At 40.7% G+C, this 19,278-nt stretch overlaps 1 protein-coding gene across 1 annotated transcript; it reads left to right on the top strand.

Moving 5' to 3' along the window:
• The first annotated feature begins 9 nt into the window (after positions 1-9).
• sfmbt1 (Scm like with four mbt domains 1) lies at positions 10-18,970 on the top strand. The gene is made up of 21 exons (XM_083939382.1): positions 10-83; positions 4,940-4,997; positions 5,091-5,185; positions 5,661-5,904; positions 6,516-6,604; positions 7,242-7,494; positions 8,312-8,409; positions 8,574-8,675; positions 8,995-9,154; positions 9,353-9,435; positions 10,298-10,424; positions 10,833-10,946; positions 11,090-11,132; positions 11,218-11,285; positions 12,076-12,215; positions 13,120-13,229; positions 13,597-13,772; positions 14,858-15,036; positions 15,209-15,430; positions 17,258-17,386; positions 17,573-18,970. The coding sequence occupies exons 2-21, from the start codon at positions 4,973-4,975 to the stop codon at positions 17,711-17,713; spliced, it is 2,598 nt and encodes an 865-aa protein (XP_083795508.1). The 5' UTR covers positions 10-83; positions 4,940-4,972; the 3' UTR covers positions 17,714-18,970.
• Positions 18,971-19,278: the final 308 nt, after the last annotated feature.

Below are 19,278 nucleotides of genomic sequence, written 5' to 3' on the forward strand. Positions count from 1 at the left end.
CTTCCGTAAACTTCACCTTAGCTGCGAGCGAGCAGGCGGAGAGGAACGGCATCTAAAAACCCACTTGGAAAAACTACTTAGCGGTAAGGGGTGAATTTTGCGACTAAATATTCACGTGCTTTGTGTTGTTAGTTACATATCCCTAGCGGTGTTTTGTAGTGTGGTGGCGCATTCGTCTTTTTTCCCGTCTCTCAAAAAGATGAGTCGGGCTCGGTCGAGTGTAAGCGTCCTTATTGCTAGTCAGCCTGCTCTTATTGCTCAAGCCGTGACGTTCAGTAACTTGACTCGGACACAGGCGGTGTTGCCATGTGTCCACTGAGTTGTGCATTAAGGACAGGGTCTTTATTCATCAGGCTGAAATTGAACAATTGTCTCAATCGGCATGTGTCACGTTGTGCTCAGTGTGAAAGTTAGACCGTTGTCGCTGTTAGTCTCTCGCTGCAAAGCCACTGCGTTAATGGCCCATCTCTGCCTGTGAATGCTGCGGTTACTCTGTGAACAACCAGTGTGCAACCTTAAGCCAGGTTCAGTTCAAGGATTGTGTGGAAATGTGCAGACATTTGTCCTTGAATAACTCAGTATATTTCTAAATGTCGAAGCGTTACATAATGACGGTTGCACGACCTCAGCCGATTTGTGTGCAGCTCTCACTCCAACAGCTAGAAAAACTCATGTGTTTGTAAATGCTGTTTCCTTTGGGGTTGATTTGAACAGGTGATGGTGCTCAGATGGTTGTCATTTGGCTGGCACATTCCACGAAGACTTATTTCAACCTATTTTGTTTTTTCTTCTGGCGCTTAACTTCCCTATTGTGCAACTTGAGTGATCCGCTGGCAGCGCTGCTCCGCTGTGCAACGAGCAGCAACTGAATGAAACCTGCGGGACTGTGTGGGGGAAATGTGTTTACTTTTTATTTCAGCATCCTAAATGTTGTAAAGTTATAGCAGGACGGCCAGCTGACTGAATTTAGAGGTCAGTTTGACAGAGCTCGTGGATTACTCTCCACTGAGCTCTCCAACTACTGCTTGGTGTTCAGAGCAGCCCTTTGTTGGCAACCATCACATCCATATTAATGACGTTTGGGGTATTTAAAGTAATTTAAAAAGTATAGTCATTGTATAGAAACCTGATAGAAAGCTCCACTGGGCTGCGAAATAATTTGGTGAGCGTAAACCTGCCTCAACTTCATTTATCAGCCTTTTTGAAGGGGCAATTCACCTAAATTACAAAAAAACATATTTTGTCACATTTAGTGCTGTTGACATATCAGCTAGATGGGTAACCCACAGTCACATCAGTCCATGAGATTTCTGCAACCACTTTAATCCAAAACAGGTGAGTTGAATCTTTGTTTGTGGTGCTCACAGCATTGACTGGTAAACAAGATAAACCAAGCAGGCAGTGAAACTGTCACTGCCTGTTTTCATTGGAACTGCTCTCTCAGAAGAAATTGTTCCTGCCCACTGTGATGATTAGAGTTTTGTGGAAAGAGATGTTGCTGTTGAGGTTTTTTTAAATGTAGTTTTTCAACCTTTTGCGTGCCACAAACATAATGTAAGTCCCACCCGTTGTATTCAGATGAATCCTGAAATTCTGGTACAATAAAGCACAAACTAATGTGGCCTGTAGCACTTTGAGAAAATATGTTTGTGTACTTGGATTGAAATGCTTTTAGCAGTATTAATTCAAAACACACCATGGTTTAAAACAAATGCAAATATTAGGAAAACAATAATTGTTCTTCTGAAAATAGGTTTTGTGTATGTTTGACACCAAACAGGAGGACATACTAATTTTCTGCTACATTACTGCTCATGATAAAATGTCATACTGGTGATCAGCAGATGTCGTAACAAAAGTGTTTGGGGAATCCTTTTACAGCTAATTTCATTTTATTGATCGTTGAGTTTGGTTTCATTGTGTGTGAATGTGTACATTTTGTCAGATTGCATTTCCCGCCCAGGGACCTCAGAGGTTCAGGAAGGCTGGTTTAGAAATGCTCAACCTCACGCTAAGTGCTGATGAGAATACGGTGCAGTAAGTGTTTGTAAAGAGGATGTAGTGAGGATCTCAGTTGTCTCTGAGTGCATGTTTGTGTGTGTGGGTGTGGGCACCCTTTCTCTTTCAGGTTCAGTCAGAGTCTTGCGTAGTGCAGAAAGACTGAGGCAGACTGCTGCTAGCTGTTGCAGACCACTCGCTGTATGAAACAGGGGAAGTTGCTTTTCTTCCTGTCTGTCGGGCTGTGCTGTTCTGCAAAGTTAAGTGCCGCAGGAACCTACAGCTAAGGTAGTAGCCAAACAGAACAAATATTGAAAGCTTGTCTTCAGATGATAGCAACTAAATCAATATACCTCTTAGAGATGATATACAGGCACTATCTTATCCTTTGAGAATGACTGATTCAGTTTTTTTGCCCAAAGACAAAGTTTAGGATGATAAGGAATAAGAAAAGCATCTGTTGTGATTGGTCTAAAGTCTTAAAATCTTATACGAACATACTTGCAACAAGTCTGTACAACTTTAACATGAAAAGGGGATTTTTGAAAAATTAGGAAAAATGTTAACATTGTGTTCATTAAGTGTCTTATATATGATTTTTTTTGGTACAATGTATGTGTGTGCACATCTTTGTTTTTCAACATGTTATGAGTTCATGGATAACAAATACTAGACAGCCATTTTAACATTCAGTCTTTGGGCACATGGGACCACTGTTTTTCTAAAATATAATGGAATATATTTATAAAAGAAAGACAGTAATCCCATGTGCCCAAAGACTGAATATAGTATTAGAGAAACTATCTTGCTAGTTTCACTGCTTTTGAAATGTCTCCATATTTGTGCTTTATCCCAAATAACATGTACAGTATAACATAATTAAAATCCCACCATGAGCTCCTACATGATCCAATATTAAAGCTCAGCATCAGCTTTTAGAAAACAGCTTCTTAAGTTTAGGTCTATATTTCTTTCTCCACTGCTCTTTTTCCACTCAGTTAGGAGTGTGACCCCCCAGGGACAATAAGGCCCTCTGGTGTGTTTGTCAGAGGGAGGGGGAGAAAGACAGAAGGAGTCTGGGGCAGGGTCGCGGGTGAAAGGTGGCGCTGATCCCGGTGGAGCACAAGGGTCGCGGTGGCAGTCCGGTCGCCAGGAGGGGGGTTGTTTCTGATGGCAGCCCTGGTTTTAATAGAGACGTCAGACATGACAAAGACGGGCCTGACAGGCCGGCTGAATGGAGTTGCCGTGACAGAGCAGCTATCCTCAGCGTCCCATACACCGCTCTCTCCACTGTTGTCACGCCCAGCGCTCCCTTCTTTCTCATTCATGCCGTCTCTCTTGTTGTATTAACTTATTTCATCTGCTTTTCACAATGCAGTCAGCGGTCAGTTTGATGTGTCAAAGCTTGATGTGTCAAAGCTTGATGTGCACGTCCGCATTCATGTCAAGGCAACGTTTGAGATCTTCACATCGGGACAGGAAAAGGTGTTGTGCCCAAATGAGTTTCACAAGTAGAGGTGGAGCTGGATGAGATTAGCATAGTTTTATATATTTCCCAGTAATCGTGTACCAGCTGGTGTGTTACTTAAGTGGAAAGCTGTGACACCCTAATAAATGACAAATGTGCAGCATGTAATTTGTGATTTTATTCAGGACTTTTCGTATTGAGTGAGTTCAGGACCAGATTGAGGCACTTGAATATTGATGTAGTACCTTAACAGGGTCTTTTATCAAGGCCTATGAGACCTAGATGTTTAAATGGCCGCGGAAAAAAATGCAAATTCATTTAATTTTGGCATTGATGTAGGGTTTGTAAATTGAGGCTGTTGGGTTGTGTCTTTCGTGACTTGACCTTATGTTGCAGGTTGCTGCAGTTATTGTCCTGGTTGCTGATGGTTTATTAATGTGTTTGAATTTTGACTGATAATATTCTTGACATTGATGTTGGCACCCCAATAGCAGACGCAGGGATGAAATGGTGACCAGTTTAATGATAAACCATGGTAAAGTTACTGGTGGCTAGTATTACCATTTTAAATATCATTAAAATCATGTTTGATTACACTTTGAAAAACTCACAGTAAATACAACAGTCTCCCAGATGCAGGCGCAGCAATAAAGGTCTCATTTGCATCAGTGAAAACATTGCAGGAGGCAGTGAAAGCACTCTGGAGTCTGAAGTGTGGTTGAATTTTGGTTTTTATAAATGTACTGAGGGAAAGTTGACGGATGATGGTCACCCTGTCTGCAGAACATGCAGAAAAAAAACGGTGCAAAAGGCTGTTATCATTGAAATATCATTATGCAAACAAAAATGCTGCTAATTTTATTTGTGGTTTTTAGTATGAAACTTGGTGTATACTGGTACTTTTGATCCTTTTCAGCACAAACACTGATAACCATATTATTCTGGTCACTGTAATTTTGATATGAAATTTTCATACCGTTTCATCTCTAGCAAGATGCAGTTACGAAACTTGACAGGTGTGTAGTTGGGATGTGTTAGGTGTGCTCCCATCACAAGGTAGTCTCTAGTTATTATCTGTAGCTGTTGGCTGACACATTGTATGCTGCAGATGTCACATGTCTTAGGTGGTGTGTTGTACATACTGTAGCCAGCTAGAGAAAGTCTGTTTCCAGCTCTTTTGTGTAACTTTTTGCTGGTACAAATTGGCTTGTGAACTGCGGAGCAGGCTGTTACAAACCAGTTGTATTTCCCGTCTCATTAATCTCATAGTCATTGAAAACCGTATCAGATTCACAGATTATTTTGTGATGTTGGGATCTGTGGAGTCATTTGATTAAGCAGAGTGACAGCATAGTCTGCTGCAGACGATGGCTCCATTTCAATGTTTTCGTCTCTCAGTCGCCAGAGTTCGGAACCAGTGCTTATTCATTTACTCTCACTGGATAATAACCCTCCTTTTCTGTTCCTCCTCAGAGCTCCTAGTCTCGGCCTTGAGGGGGCAGCAGCATGAGTCAGGAGTTGCTGGAGTCTGGTAAGAACTGCTCTCTGAACAGCTGCATGAAATGAGTAAGATAATATGTTGGAAAGCGGGTTGGAAAAGAGAAATGTGTTGTGTGTGTCCCAGACAGAGACTCTGCTCAGGATGCGTCTGACTTTAACTGGGATGACTACTTGGAGGAGACTGGAGCCGTATCCGTGCCCCATCACGCCTTCAAACATGTGGGTGCTGACAGCCTTCACAGCTAACACACATCACAGCTTGTGCCACCTATTCATTATCAATTACTAACTGTGTAAAGTTCTTACTAAGTCTCAAGAAACAGCTAGTTTCAAACTATGTATTGAAACTGAAAGTATGACTCAAATGTATGGAATGTGTCGGCGAGTTAAAGCCCCTAGAAACTGCTGTGGACTCATCCAGCCATAAAGCAACATTACACAACACATAAGTCACTGTGTCCTCACCAGTTGAAACGTCTATAAATAACAGTTTTCACACATGATGCTTGATTGCAAACAAATTAAAATAAAAGCTGATGGCAGCATAGAATAAAAGCCATCTCATCTTTCCTTTTTGCACTTTTTTAAGTTGTTTACTGTGTTACCAGCTGCAGATCACAAATCAATGCAGTTTGATGCTGACTTTGCCCAGTTAATGGTTACATGTATCTCTGTTCCTCTCTCCTCGTCTCAGGTGGACCAGGGCCTGCAGACAGGACTTGCTCCAGGCATGAAGCTGGAAGTGTGCGTGCGTTCAGAGGCCGACAGTCCTTACTGGGTGGCCAACATCATCACCACATGTGGCCAGCTGCTGCTGCTACGCTACGAGGGATACCAGGATGACCGGCGTGCAGACTTCTGGTGTGACTTAATGACGGCAGATCTCCACCCCCTGGGCTGGAGCCGTCAGCACGGGAAGACGATAAGGGCCCCCGAGGGTGAGGCGTGGTGCCTTTTTTTTTGTTTTGTTTTTGGTACTGTATGCATGTTGTCAAAATCCTATTTAATGGTGAAAATCAACTAAGTAATTGCAGTTTTGTTCATCATAGCAAGGAGTAATGAATATGTCTGTTCCCCTGATACCGTGCTGCCACTGTTGTGTCCCTTCTGATGTTCTAGTTTAGTGAGAAATAGTTTAACCTGGAAAATGGGCATGGTGCTGGAAAGTTTTCACAGCTCTTCTTCTGTTCATGTTTAATTAATGCCCCCCAATTGGCAGTTGACACCTCACGTTGATATGTTAACTTGTTTAAACAAAGAAATACTGTGAAGCGAAATACCAGACCAACTGAAATAATTGATTCTCTCCACACTGCGGTAGCTGCTTGGATAAAAATAGCTAACACAGTTAAAGTTGTTCACAGCATGATGAAAAAGATACAATAATCGGTTATCTTTGAAATAACTCCAGTATTTATATCTACTTTAAGGCTGATGCTGTGTTTCAGGGTTAAAGAGAGACCAGATAGAGGAGTGTATGTGTTGATCCTGAGCCCACCTGCTTGTTTAGTTAATAAACTAAACACTGTATGTGCTTGATCCACCTCAGGTGTGCGTGAGAAGCACAAGGACTGGGAAGAAGTGCTGGAAAAGGCCCTGGCTGAGGAGTGCAGTGCGCCTGCCAACCTGCTGGAATTGGTAAGGCGGGGAAAATGGAGCAGCTGTCCTTTCTTAGAAACTCCTCACACCCAGAGTGCAGCGTTAGCTTTCTCTCGAGTCCCTGTCTGTCCCAAGAACAATCTTCTCTAGCTGTACCGATACGATCAAACTGACGACTTTAAAAACACATAATGCATGAATAAATCAGCTGAGGTTGGCATAAGGATTTTCCAGAATTTCCCCTTTTTCTATTCAAGTGGCAAGGCAAGTCTGGGAAATACAACATTAGAGAAACACTAAGTCGACAGTTATTACCCTCAGGTGATCAGAATCGTGAACAGTGACTCTGTACATCTGTTATGTTATGTTGTTTTAATTTTGTTTGCTACTGCTACTGATCATCAGCAGCTATGATATATGATAATCTTGCATGAGTGAAGTCCCAAGACTACAAAAAAACAGGCTGTGAGCTTTTGTTTACAACACAGAGGTTGTGCTGCTCAAAGCAGTGAAAGTGAAATTCTTCAGAGCCATTAGTTAGCTTTCACTTCAGTTCTGCCACTTAGTCATGCAGCACATTCTCTCCCAGAACAAATTCCTCGCCCTGCCTAGGCGTGTGTTCATTTGTGTTAGTGTGTGCATGTGTGTTATCAGCTTCTCATTTACCACCCCACAGCCCCAGCGTGGTAAAGACCCAGTAGAGCTCCTGTGTGCTGGCTGCTACGTGGAGCTGCAGGACAGTGTTGACCCGGGGCTTGCCTGGGCTGCCGAGGTGGAGGAGAATGTCGGAGGAAGGCTAAAGCTGCGCCTGGTAGGCACAGAGGGCCTCCCAGACACAACCACAACCCTCTGGCTCTTTTACCTCCACCCACGCCTCCACCCACCCGGCTGGGCCAAAGAGCATGGCCTAAACCTCAGACCTCCCTCAGGTCAGTGGCACCGACGTGGGTAGATTCTATATTTAGACACATATGAGTAATAGTTTCTGATGGAAAGACACATGAAGAATCCATCATGGATGGATGCATGTCAAATTATAGAGTATAATGCTATGATTATCTTGTGTCATTCATATAGCATCACTTCATCAGATCTAATGTTTTCCGGTCGTCCGTCTTCATCCCATTCTTATGTGTGCGTTATCTCATCTCATCTATCCCCCTGGAGGGATTTTCTTCAAAAATGTCGCAAATGTCCATTTGGACTCAAGGATTAACTAATACATTTGTGAAGGTTAAACGACCTCACAAAACACATTTTTGTCCATAACATGAGAATTCCTACACTAATTAAGACAATATTTTACACAAATGTTTAACAGGATAAAATGATGAAGTGGATGACTTTTTATATTCAAAAGGTCACCTTCACTGTGACATCATAAGCACATTTTTCTGTCATTATTCAACACTGTATCTCAGGGCCACAATCTGCTTATGGTCTTCAAGTGACTAAAGTTTGTTCGTAGGCAAGACGTAAGAAGGCTATATCTTTCAGTTATGCTACTATAATTTATAAAGTGGGTTGTGAGTTGAGTCGTGTCTAAGTGGTTGATAAACGGCTCACACACACTCGATGCAGATGGTATTTTGCTTCCCAAAAGCCGGTGTTCTGTGTGAAATCAAAACAGTGGTGGCTTTACAACGGCTTGCATGGTTTTTTGTGAATAAAAAAAAAGCCGGCATTGTGTACTTCCGAACCTCTGTGTGGAATGGGCTTTTGATCAATCAAATTATACCCTTTCAGACCTGTTGGCCCTGCGGACAGAGGGAGAGTGGGAGGAGGTGAGACAGAGGATCATCGACTTGCCTCAGGAGGATTCTCTGACTGCAGAATTCAATAAGGTACTGCCCACTGTGCTCTTATTTTTTGTTACTGAACCAGACAAATCACCGCTTATGCTTATCTGCTAGTTAAGATTTTTTTAATTATGCATTAAGCAAAGAGTTGTGACACTCTCCTAAGAGCTGAGCTTTTGAAAATGACTCGTGTGTGTTTTTTTTCTCAGGATCAGCCTGCTGTCGCTGCTCATTGTTTCAAGGAAGGAATGAAACTGGAGGCTGTTGACCCTGCTGCTCCTATTTCCATCAGGCCTGCCACTGTCACCAAGGTAGCAAACTTTCAAATCTGTCTCTCCTATGCTGCAAGGTTTTTCTCCTGTTTGCTGTTTATTGGCCTTAGTTGTTTATGCATCTTCACTAGGTCACTGTCTTTATTAACTAAAATGCTAATGCTAACCCCAGAGTCTTGAAAGACCACAAAAATGTCTGAAACTATCCTTTTGAACTTTGCTATTTAATCATGCAGTAGAGTAGAGCTTGACACAGTATATATTGTGACTCACTGAAATGAAATAGACAATAAAAACTTTAAAGCTGTCGATTAAGAATGTCTGGAAGTGTCCTAAAATGACACTGTCTCCACTTCAGGTGTTCAATGAGCAGTACTTCCAGGTGAGGATGGACAGCCTCTGTGGTATTGAAGAGTCAGAGGGTGCAGGGAGGTCTTTTCTGTGTCACAGAGACAGTCCAGGGATCTTCCCTACCCAGTGGAGCCTCAAAAATGGACTCACCCTCATCCCCCCAACAGGTCGGCTCTTTTAATAAGCACTCACTTTATAGGTTATTTGTGGTATCAGAAAGCCAGGAATGGCAGCGATTGATCTAATCATTCATACATTCTTTCTTTCTTTCCTTCCTTCCCTCTCTCTCCCTGTCTTTATTTGTTTTTTTCTTATCTGCTCTTGCAACTTCTTTCTCCCTGTTTTCTTGATTTTATCACATGCAGGATACCAGGGGCCTGACTTTGACTGGGCAGATTACCTGAAACAGTGCGAGGCTGAGGCAGCTCCTCAACATTGCTTCCCAAATGTAAGTCAGCCTCTGTTTTACCCACCGGTTGTCTCATTTCCCAACGTTTATAAACACATGTTTGGTGCTCTCCATTGGTCATTGTCAAAGTGACAATTAAATGTGAAATCTCTCATAGATTACTATTATTATATTGCTGTGGTATGATGGCTGTATGAGATCAGTTATATAATGCAGTGTGCCAGCATGAGTAAATAAAATGTTAATCACCATTAGTAGGCTGTCAGAGCTGAAGCCTCCTTCGTATTATTTGGGTTGTATTTTCAAACAGCAATTTAGGCTACTAAATATGGAGGAATGAACCTGCCAAGTAAATAAATGACATGATAAATAAATGTACTAATACCCATTGACTTATTGAGGAGGGAACCAGAACTACAAATATGCTAACTCATTTCTGGGTTTGAAGACTCAAAAAGGAAAAAAAACGAGACTGAAAAAGCTGTTTTCCTCTAAAAGCACTGTACTAGATACCCAGTGTATCTCTCATGTCAACTTCTTGTGTAAACTGTGAACATAGATTGAACATTGATCAGATCAATACTATAAAACTACAGCAAACAAATGAGCATATAGTATTGTTTAACCATTATACTTTGGAGGCAACAGATGTTTTCTATTTTGCTATCCCATACAGTCAAAAATGTTTGTAACACCGTAATATACGACAGAACGTATGAAATTAGGTTTTTACCCATTTGAAAGACAGCAGTCTGACGAGTTCTCAACAGGGGGCTCACTGTGACTTTTCTCCTTTTTACCAGAGGAGAGTATGTTGGGTTTTCATAATGGACAAAAAAATCACACTATGCTTTGCTGTGAAATAGCTTTTCTTTTCTTTCCCTGTCTGTTTACCTGCCAGGAGCAGTGTGACCACAGTTTCAAAGAGGCCATGAAACTGGAGGCTGTCAACCTGCTGTCACCTGAGAACATTCACGTGGCAACTGTCACCAGGGTCAAAGGCCAGTACATGTGGCTCAGCCTGGAAGGTGAGAGGGGTACTACAAGGGAGTGTTTATTGTAGTGGATGAAAGTAGAAGAGGAACATGTGTAATTTCTGTGCAGTTCTGCAATGTGGAGCTAATCTGAATTTTCCTTGCTCCTTTATTTGAGTAGCTGACTTTCTAGTATTTTGCATGGAATGTGTGAGACAAGGATTTTAGTTTGTACACAAGATCACTGCTTTGGAGATTATGCATGCTGCTAGAAAAGCAGAGAAAAAAAATATATGGACCTGCATGTAAAAGAAAATAATTTGTGTGTGAGATTTGTTTTCCTCTATAATAGCACACGTTCATGTCACAAATATAATGTCAGACTCTGTTGTCTTTGCACAATTAAAACATGGTAATATATGTGTGTATATTTACATTTTGTTTGATTATAAATGTGCGTAGGACTGAAGCAGCCCATGCCAGAGCTGATAGTTCATGTGGACTCCCTCAACATCTTCCCCGTCAGCTGGTGTGAGACAAACGGCTACCCACTTGTCTACCCCATCAAACCCCCAGGTACACAACAGTCATCGTAGTGGACTCTCATGCTGTAACAAGCAAAGTACAATCAGTTTTTTACCCTGACCTCCAAATTAGTGGCATAATGTGATATTGTTAGCTGGGACACTAGTTAACATTAGAATGTCCTTGTTTTTCAGTCGAAAAAGAGAGGAAGATTGCTGTGGTGCAGCCTGAGAAACAGTGAGTATAAGACGAAGGCTGGGGTGTTGACTGGATCAAGACCTGTTGCCTTTCAACATCTAATTCGATTTTCATCACTTTACAGCCGAATTCCCCCAAAGTCATCATCACCTGACTCTGTCAAGCAGCAGATGGCCAACCATTCAGAGACAGGTAAGTGGTATGTCTCAAGTAGCACTAGCTGTCTCTCCACTACCCCTCCACTCTCCACAATTATATATCTATTATAAAGCCCCACAGTATTTTTCTGAAACTCTCTTAAACTTAAACTAAAACTTAAGTTAAAATAGCAACACTGTTCAGATGACACACTTTTGCTGTTTAACTAGCAAAAAAATGAACGCCAAAAACCTCACTAACTGAATCTGCCTGTCTCCTATCTGGTGGTGTCCCGGCTCGAGCAGTGTCTCTGACAGCACATTAATCCGGAACACCAATTGTCCAAAAAGTGACTCATAGGACAGAAAGCCCAGTATTTGGAGCCGTTATCCCGAAAACAAAACCTCGGATCTGCTCCCAAAATACACACTGGAGTTGTTGGAGTAACTGGCAGTCTTACTGTTCTGCATTCATTATTAATAATACTGTCGATTTCTTTTTCCTGGTTCTTCAGATATAATGAGATATAATAAATGAGCTGCTGCACCTGTCTCCCCGCCCAGAGTCTCTCTACTCCCCCTTAGGTCACGGTGGCCCTGCTTGGCTCATGGGTAAATGTTGGGGCATATTAACCTGGAAACTGGCCTGACAACACCTCACCGCAGGGCAATTTTAGACAAGAAAGTACAATGGAAAAACAACTGGCCTCGGCACACTCAAGCTAACCCGAGTTTGGTGCGGTAGTGGAAAGGCGGCTATTGAGAGATTCTTAACTGTGACATGTCCTGTCTGTGTAGTCTGCATTTGTTTCATCGTTAGTGTTTAATTTTCTGTGTACATGCAGGACAGGGGAATGGGAAGTACTGCTCTCCCAAGATCTACTTCAACCACCGCTGTTTCTCTGGACCATACCTGAATAAGGGACGCATTGCAGAGCTTCCTCAGTTCATTGGCCCTGGAAACTGTGCCCTCGTGCTCAAAGAGGTGAGAGGGGCCAGTCGAACTGATTACTGTATTAATAACACAAAAAACTGAATATCATCCCTCAATCCTTAAGTAAAAATAGGAAGGCTGATGGTGATAAATTTAGCTTTTCCTTTTAACTGGATGGAAATGTCGGTCGGTGGGTCTGCCACTATTGAATTGGTTGTCATGAAGTTTGGTACAGGCATTCATTATTCCCAGAGGATGAAATGTAAGCTTCGAGAACCCCTTGAAAATGGAAGCCAATGCCAAAAGCAAAAAAACTGCAGTTCATTGAGGCGGGCTCCAAATGTGAGTCAATCCCCATAGAGCTCAATGTTCTAATGCCCATCTTTATAGCAGAAATAAACATGTTTACAGCCTAATTTCCCTGTTCATGAAAACAATAATTAATTATATAAAATCTTAAAGTTATGCATAATCACATCCTTTTTGTTTTTACTTTCAGTACAAACAAGTACTTCAGCTGCCCTTGTATAGTATATATTGTTACATGCAGTATGCATGCAAATGGGACATACTACTTCTGCATAATATTAATATTTGTTGTGCAAAGGATAGTGGGTCAGAATAGACAGAAAAGCATGCTGTCTTCCATGCTGCAATATTTGACCAAATGTAGAAAGACATCCTGGTATTTTGGCATACTGCATTTGAATTATTATGTATTGGGACATACTCAATCGTTTTCTGGAATACTAATAGTATGGTAGCATTGGAATTGGAAAACGGGGATGGTAAAAATTATACCTTTTTTACCTACCACACAAGTTTTCTCTCAAAATAATTATGGTAACTGTTGTTAAAATACGACACAAAGCACCAATCTAAGAATAAAATACATAACCCTCCGACCTGCTGATAACTTGTAAGTGTTGTGATTCACTGCATGTCTTGTTTCCAGGTATTGACTCTGCTGATAAACTCTGCATACAAGCCCAGCCGTGTGCTGAGAGAACTGCAGCTTGACCAGGAGAGCCGCTGGCAAGGCCACGGAGAGACGCTCAAAGCCAAGTGAGGGGAAGCACCATTTAATCCTCAGCTGAAAATACTCTGGAATTGTGGAAGTGTTCACAGTTGGCCTATTTTAGGACACATGCTGGATGTACTTGAATGAACAAGTGGAAATATATGTACACCAGAGCCCAGCACAAGCTCCTGATGGTTCATTAAAGCTAGGATTTAGCTGACAGACCTTTCATGTTGTAGCAACCTTGTTTGATCAAACATGAACACAATAGGAGCTTTTGTGAGTCAGATATGTTTTAGCTTTTGTATTTTAAACTATACCTGTAATTTTTTATACCTAAAATTGTGTAGAAATATAAAATATTTATCACTAATTATTTACTGTTCAACCTTGCTTTTCTTTTATTGCCAGGTACAAGGGAAAGAGTTACCGAGCCACTGTGGAAATTGTCCGCACTGCCGACCGTGTGGCAGACTTCTGCAGGAAAACATGCATCAAGCTAGAGTGCTGCCCGAACCTGTTTGGACCTCGCATGGTTCTGGAGCACTGCTCAGAGAACTGCTCTGTCCTCACCAAGACCAAGTACAGTAGGTGGCTTACATAACTAGAGCCTGATCAGAATCGACTTTAATGGACAAGTATTAAACATACATGAAATTACAAGGCTACGTACCATAAATAAATTGGAATGAATCAAATATACAATAAACAATCCAGGTGGCAAAAATAGACAGGCAGTCATGGTCATATATACACAATATACATATTGAGATGAGACTTCAAATGATTAATCAGATGATCTGGTGTAGTTGCTGTCTTATCAAAGCAGACGAGTAACATAATTGATATAATTGTAATAGCTTTGAAATCTCAATACCAGTTGTAGCCTTAGATCTAGACAATATTCAAACTTACTCTAATCAAACACAAAGCTCATTTCTTCTTTTTCAGTAACTGATGGTTCTTTATTTGTGTTGCTCATGACATGATGGAGTGCATAAATGTGCCCTGAATAGAGACATTGTGTGAGGCAGAGAGATATCATTTGTGATTTGAAATTGCAATAACTTTCCGCAGGTAATGGATACTGAAAATATGTGTCAGAAGTGGCCTCCTTCATTTTCTTCTGAACTGCATTGACAGCACAAAGTCACAGATGTGTTGATTTGTTGACTTTCTGGTACACTGCAGTGTAGAGACTGATGCAATTTTATATCACTTACTCTTTCTTAAGTTTTTCCCATAACTCCAGACAGCACATATTATCCACAGACATGCTTGTACAGCCTGTTTAATGTCCAATTATAAAAGTGACGACCAACAGCCTGCAGAATATGAAGACTTAGAGACCTGAATCTATTGGTACCAACCATTTCATAATGCTCCAAATGTAGGTTAAAAAAAAAGAATTGAATCTGTTCACACTGATATAGGCTAATAAAAAATAGCACTCATTTTGTAAGAAAGTCAAAATACTAAACAATAAATGCCTAAATATTTATTTTTATCTTAACGTTCAGCCTCCACAGTGTCTGCTTAGAAAAATTAAGCCCTTCAACAAATGTAGTCGATGACCCCTGCAGTAGAGAACATGTCATTTCCATCTAAATGACACTCAAATCTTTCAGATATGTCAAATGCAACATAAGTAAGCCTGCTGTCTTGTCACCAGCATATTACTATGGAAAGAAGAAGAGTAAGCGTGTTGGCCGTCCACCTGGGGGCCACTCCAACCTAGAAGGTGGAGTGAAGAGAAGAGGGAGGAGGAGGAAGAGGAGGAAGCAGCTCTTTGTCCATAAGAAAAGACGCTCTTCAGCCTCAGTGGACAACACGCCTGCTGGTACTCCACAGGTAACACACACACTCATATTTTATTGTCACTATGGTAAAATATATTATTCATTATATCGAAGAATGTATAAGTTGTATGTTTGTTAAACCAGCATCGTTAACCTTGATTTGTCCTCATACTTTATATGACTCTGTGCTAATAGACCATGTCTGTGTTGTCTTTGGCTTCCAGGGCAGTGGAGAGGAAGAAGATCTGGATGAAGATGACACCCTGAGTGACTCTGGCTCTGAGCTGCAGGACGATCTCCAGGACGATTCTGAACAATCGATTGGGAAGTCTCAGCCCACCACGCCATCCCCCTCCCCACCAGCAACACCCAGACCCACACGCCGGCGCCGGAAACCCCGTACGCCCTCATTCTCTGATGATGAGAACCGCCCTCCTTCTCCAAAGGTAATAACAGTCATAAAGAGTTTTAAATACACACACACGCACACGCACACACACACACACACACACACACACACACACACACACACACACACACACACAGGTAATTATCAACTCACTGAGTCAACCCAGGGTTCCCAGTGTAGACATGAGCGTGTTCACATGATAGGGGCAGGGTTTGCAGCATATGACCAATCACAAAAGTGAAAGTGTACTGGCAGTAGAGCAAAGAGCAAACTATAATTGATTAGACATACATGAATAAGTTAAACACATAATCCAGGCCAAAGAGCAACATAATTACAGCTACTTAATGCAGGAAAGACAGTTGACAAAAAGAATCACAGACTGTGTGAATGCATAAATTCATAGGCTTATAATATCACTGTATAATGGAAAGAAGCAGCTTGCACTGCTGCAAATAGAACCGTATATCTGGTGCACTTTAAATTGACAAGATAACCAGTATATTAGATGCGTATTGTCTAGTTACCATGGCTTATCTAATTAGTCAATTATGCCTAATCTTTATAGTGCACATCTAACAAGAAAAGTGTATCTGTGTTATACTCTTCTTATTAATAGTGCATGAAAGGCCTTTTTATTGTGGACAAAAACAAGCAGTTTCTTTTATAATACCACTGCCCCGTCTGACAATTACATTCCATTTGTGTATTCCATTAAGGCAATGTGTTGCTTAGATGTATAAAAGGGGGTATTATACATGCTGTGACTGACAATTTGAGCAGTAATCTTTCAGCTGCAACCCTGGTGGGATGGCAGAAAATAAAGTAGGCTTTCTTTCATATCTAATATCAAGCACAATATTATATTCTTCAACCAGTCTCTGTATATAGGATGATATGCCTATCCATATAGGAAAGCAATGAAGTAAAACAGTCTGCAATTTCCAAGACAATGATTGGTCAGTAGATGTTGCTTTATACAGGTTGATCTGTCATCTGGAACATAACCTGCCTCGGAGCAGGTTACAGTAGATGTGCAGCATAACCAATGCATTACCATGGCGATGTACCCTGGTAAGAAGTGAACCATCATCGTAGTACGAAAAACACAGGATTAATCGTGAAGTTACCTCACAAACCACAAATCCTGCCTCGTAGTACAGGCCTCTGATAAAGGTTCATTGTCAGGCTAAGAGTTGTTGCTTGTCAGAGTTTCTGTAACACTGACCCAACGTGAAAGAGCATATTTAACTTGACTTTCAAGACTCCATGGGAGTGGGGACAGGTGCTGTTCAGCTTCATGTTCTGCCACATACTGAACACATTTAAAAGTTGCTTTTTTTTTTATTTAAATAAGAAGTAGTCATTGTAAGTGTTACAATGTTGTGTAGAATGATATTTGATTTCCTCTACTACAGCAATACGATGGAATATTTCTCAAGTGCTGTGGCCGCCCCTTCAGCCATCACTGTTTGAAATACATATAATATGTATGAATTCTTTAAGATTTTTATAATATTAAAGGCTCGTAAATGCTGCTCAGTGGCTTTGAACATCCCTGATCTATCTCTACCAATACTGTTTGCCATGTTGTATCGATTTGATCAGTGTTTAACCTCTCAGGCCACTTCAGAAAAGCCTGGACACGCAGTGATCTTGAGTTCTTGAACCTGTCTCAAATTAGTCTGATTGTGTGTGCTTTAATTGACCATTATGAACTGATTAAGCTCCTTATGATTTGTTAGGCCTATTCAAGAAAGAGTTTTACTTTATGGAACAGGCCCCAGGTATAATTCCCTTCTCTTAAGCGTTTCCACTTCACCTGGGAGAGTCTGTCTGACTCTCTCTGTCTATGTGTTTATAGACCTCAAAGATTGAGCCTCCTCAGAAGTTATGTTTGGACACCAGCCCGCTGGAGTGGAGCGTTACTGATGTGGTTCGCTTCATCCGGACCACTGACTGTGCACCTCTTGCACGGATTTTCTTGGATCAGGTAAGAAATACTCACAGATTTAATGGCCACTCAGGATGAGAACTCACTCCACTCCATGCAACAAGTGCAATATACACTTTCATTGTAGCCATGGTCACAAATACAAAACATTGATTTTACAGCCCTTGATAGTTGAGCCAGAACTAATTTAGAAACTGAATCTGATATGAATTTATGTCTTTATAGGAGATTGACGGACAGGCACTGCTGCTGCTGAACCTCCCAACAGTGCAGGAGTGTATGGACCTGAAGCTGGGACCAGCCATCAAGCTGTGCCACCATATTGAGAGGGTCAAGCTGGCATTTTATCAGCAGTTTGCTACGTAGCTGACAGAGAATGAACATTGATGTGACTACATACTGTTCTGTGTATTAATTTTATGACAAACACTGTATTTTACAATTTGGGCTTTCCCAACACTGGACATCTTTAAAACTCTGGTGTAAACCATATTGTGTCAGAAAGACATGGACATGAGATGGACGCAGCAACGTTTGATCGTTGGAAAAAAAAGAAGAAAAAAAAAGAAGAGCAACAAAAGGTCCAAAAACTTCACATTTCTTTAGGAAAGACACAGGAGAGGACTGAGAGGCAGACGACTTCCATACACTCTGCCATTTTAAGTTTAAAAGCCTTTATTAATTCCAGCAAGTTCTACAAAAAAACATCATCAAATACTTACTTCCAAGTTTCTAGCTAGGTTCTGATAGAGGCTTTTTAATTTGTGTCTCTTTAGAGTAGAAAGATGACTGAGTGCCAGTGCTACAACTGCATTAGTCTTTTGTCTCCATTCCTGACTTCTAGCCTGCTGTGCCATCCCTTAAAGGAAACGCCACGAGTCACAGCTTTGTGTGGAGTTAGAAAATAGACGGCCTTGCCTAAAATTCGGGTGATTTCACACTATGGTCTTATTTTTGTTGAAAAGATGTTCAACATGTTTGGTATGGATGAGGCTAAATGCAGAATATGACAGCCCACATACACTGAATTACTTAAAAAACAAACCTCCATTTCACTGCAAAAGCTCCAAACTGTATCTTGGAAGATTTGCCTTATGCTTTCTAGATTGTTAGAGACACTTCTATTCTTAAAGAGTTTGTTTTGCACATTCATTTAGCAAAGATAAAAACAATTGTGTGTCCATAAAACTACAATTTGCATAGAATTAATACATTGCAACTTTCTTAAAAGATGGACTAGATATACTGATAATATTGAAAGAACAGAGAGTGAGCTGTTGCCAAGTAACAAATTTGATTGTAGTGTGAACACTAGACATGTCACAACCCTGTTATCCAGATGGATTAACATCCAATCTACTCAAAAAGAAATACAAAGGGGACCTTCATCTCAAGAGATCAAATCGCTGTTTTTGAAGCTTCTAAAGAATGTAATAGCAGTTTACATTGCAAGGACTCTGTAATGCAAGCACAAGCAAAACTACACTGTATGGTGGTATGCAAATACGAGTGCATGTGTGTATATAGTGTTTATAATCAAATATCTTCTAGTGCAACAGGGTGATTAGACAGAACTGAAAACTATAAGGCAATTAACTTTATGCATAAGCAATGTGTAAATGCCCTACAGTGTGTGTGTGTATGTGTCTATATATATATATATTTATATATAAATATAAATATTTATATATAAAAATATAAATATCTATATATATAAATATATATATAATATCTTATATATATATATATATTATAATATGTATATATAAAGTATATATATATATATGTTTATATATTTATATATATATATATATATATATTTGCACAGAAAACACATAAAGTTCTCATATGGGGTGTATGGTTAAAACTAATTCAGCTACAGTTGATTATTTGAGCCATTTCGTATCACTTTAGTCATTCTTTTTAACTAT

The sequence above is a fragment of the Echiichthys vipera genome (genome assembly GCF_963691815.1).
Source record: "Echiichthys vipera genome assembly, chromosome: X".
NCBI classification, from domain to species: domain Eukaryota; kingdom Metazoa; phylum Chordata; class Actinopteri; order Perciformes; family Trachinidae; genus Echiichthys; species Echiichthys vipera.

Coding starts and splice junctions, on each gene's coding strand:
- sfmbt1 (XM_083939382.1), top strand. CDS start 4,973: ATGAGTCAGGAGTTGCTGGAGTCTG. Junction 4,998..5,090: donor TCAGGAGTTGCTGGAGTCTG/GTAAGAACTGCT, acceptor TGTGTGTCCCAG/ACAGAGACTCTGCTCAGGAT. Junction 9,155..9,352: donor CACCCTCATCCCCCCAACAG/GTCGGCTCTTTT, acceptor TATCACATGCAG/GATACCAGGGGCCTGACTTT.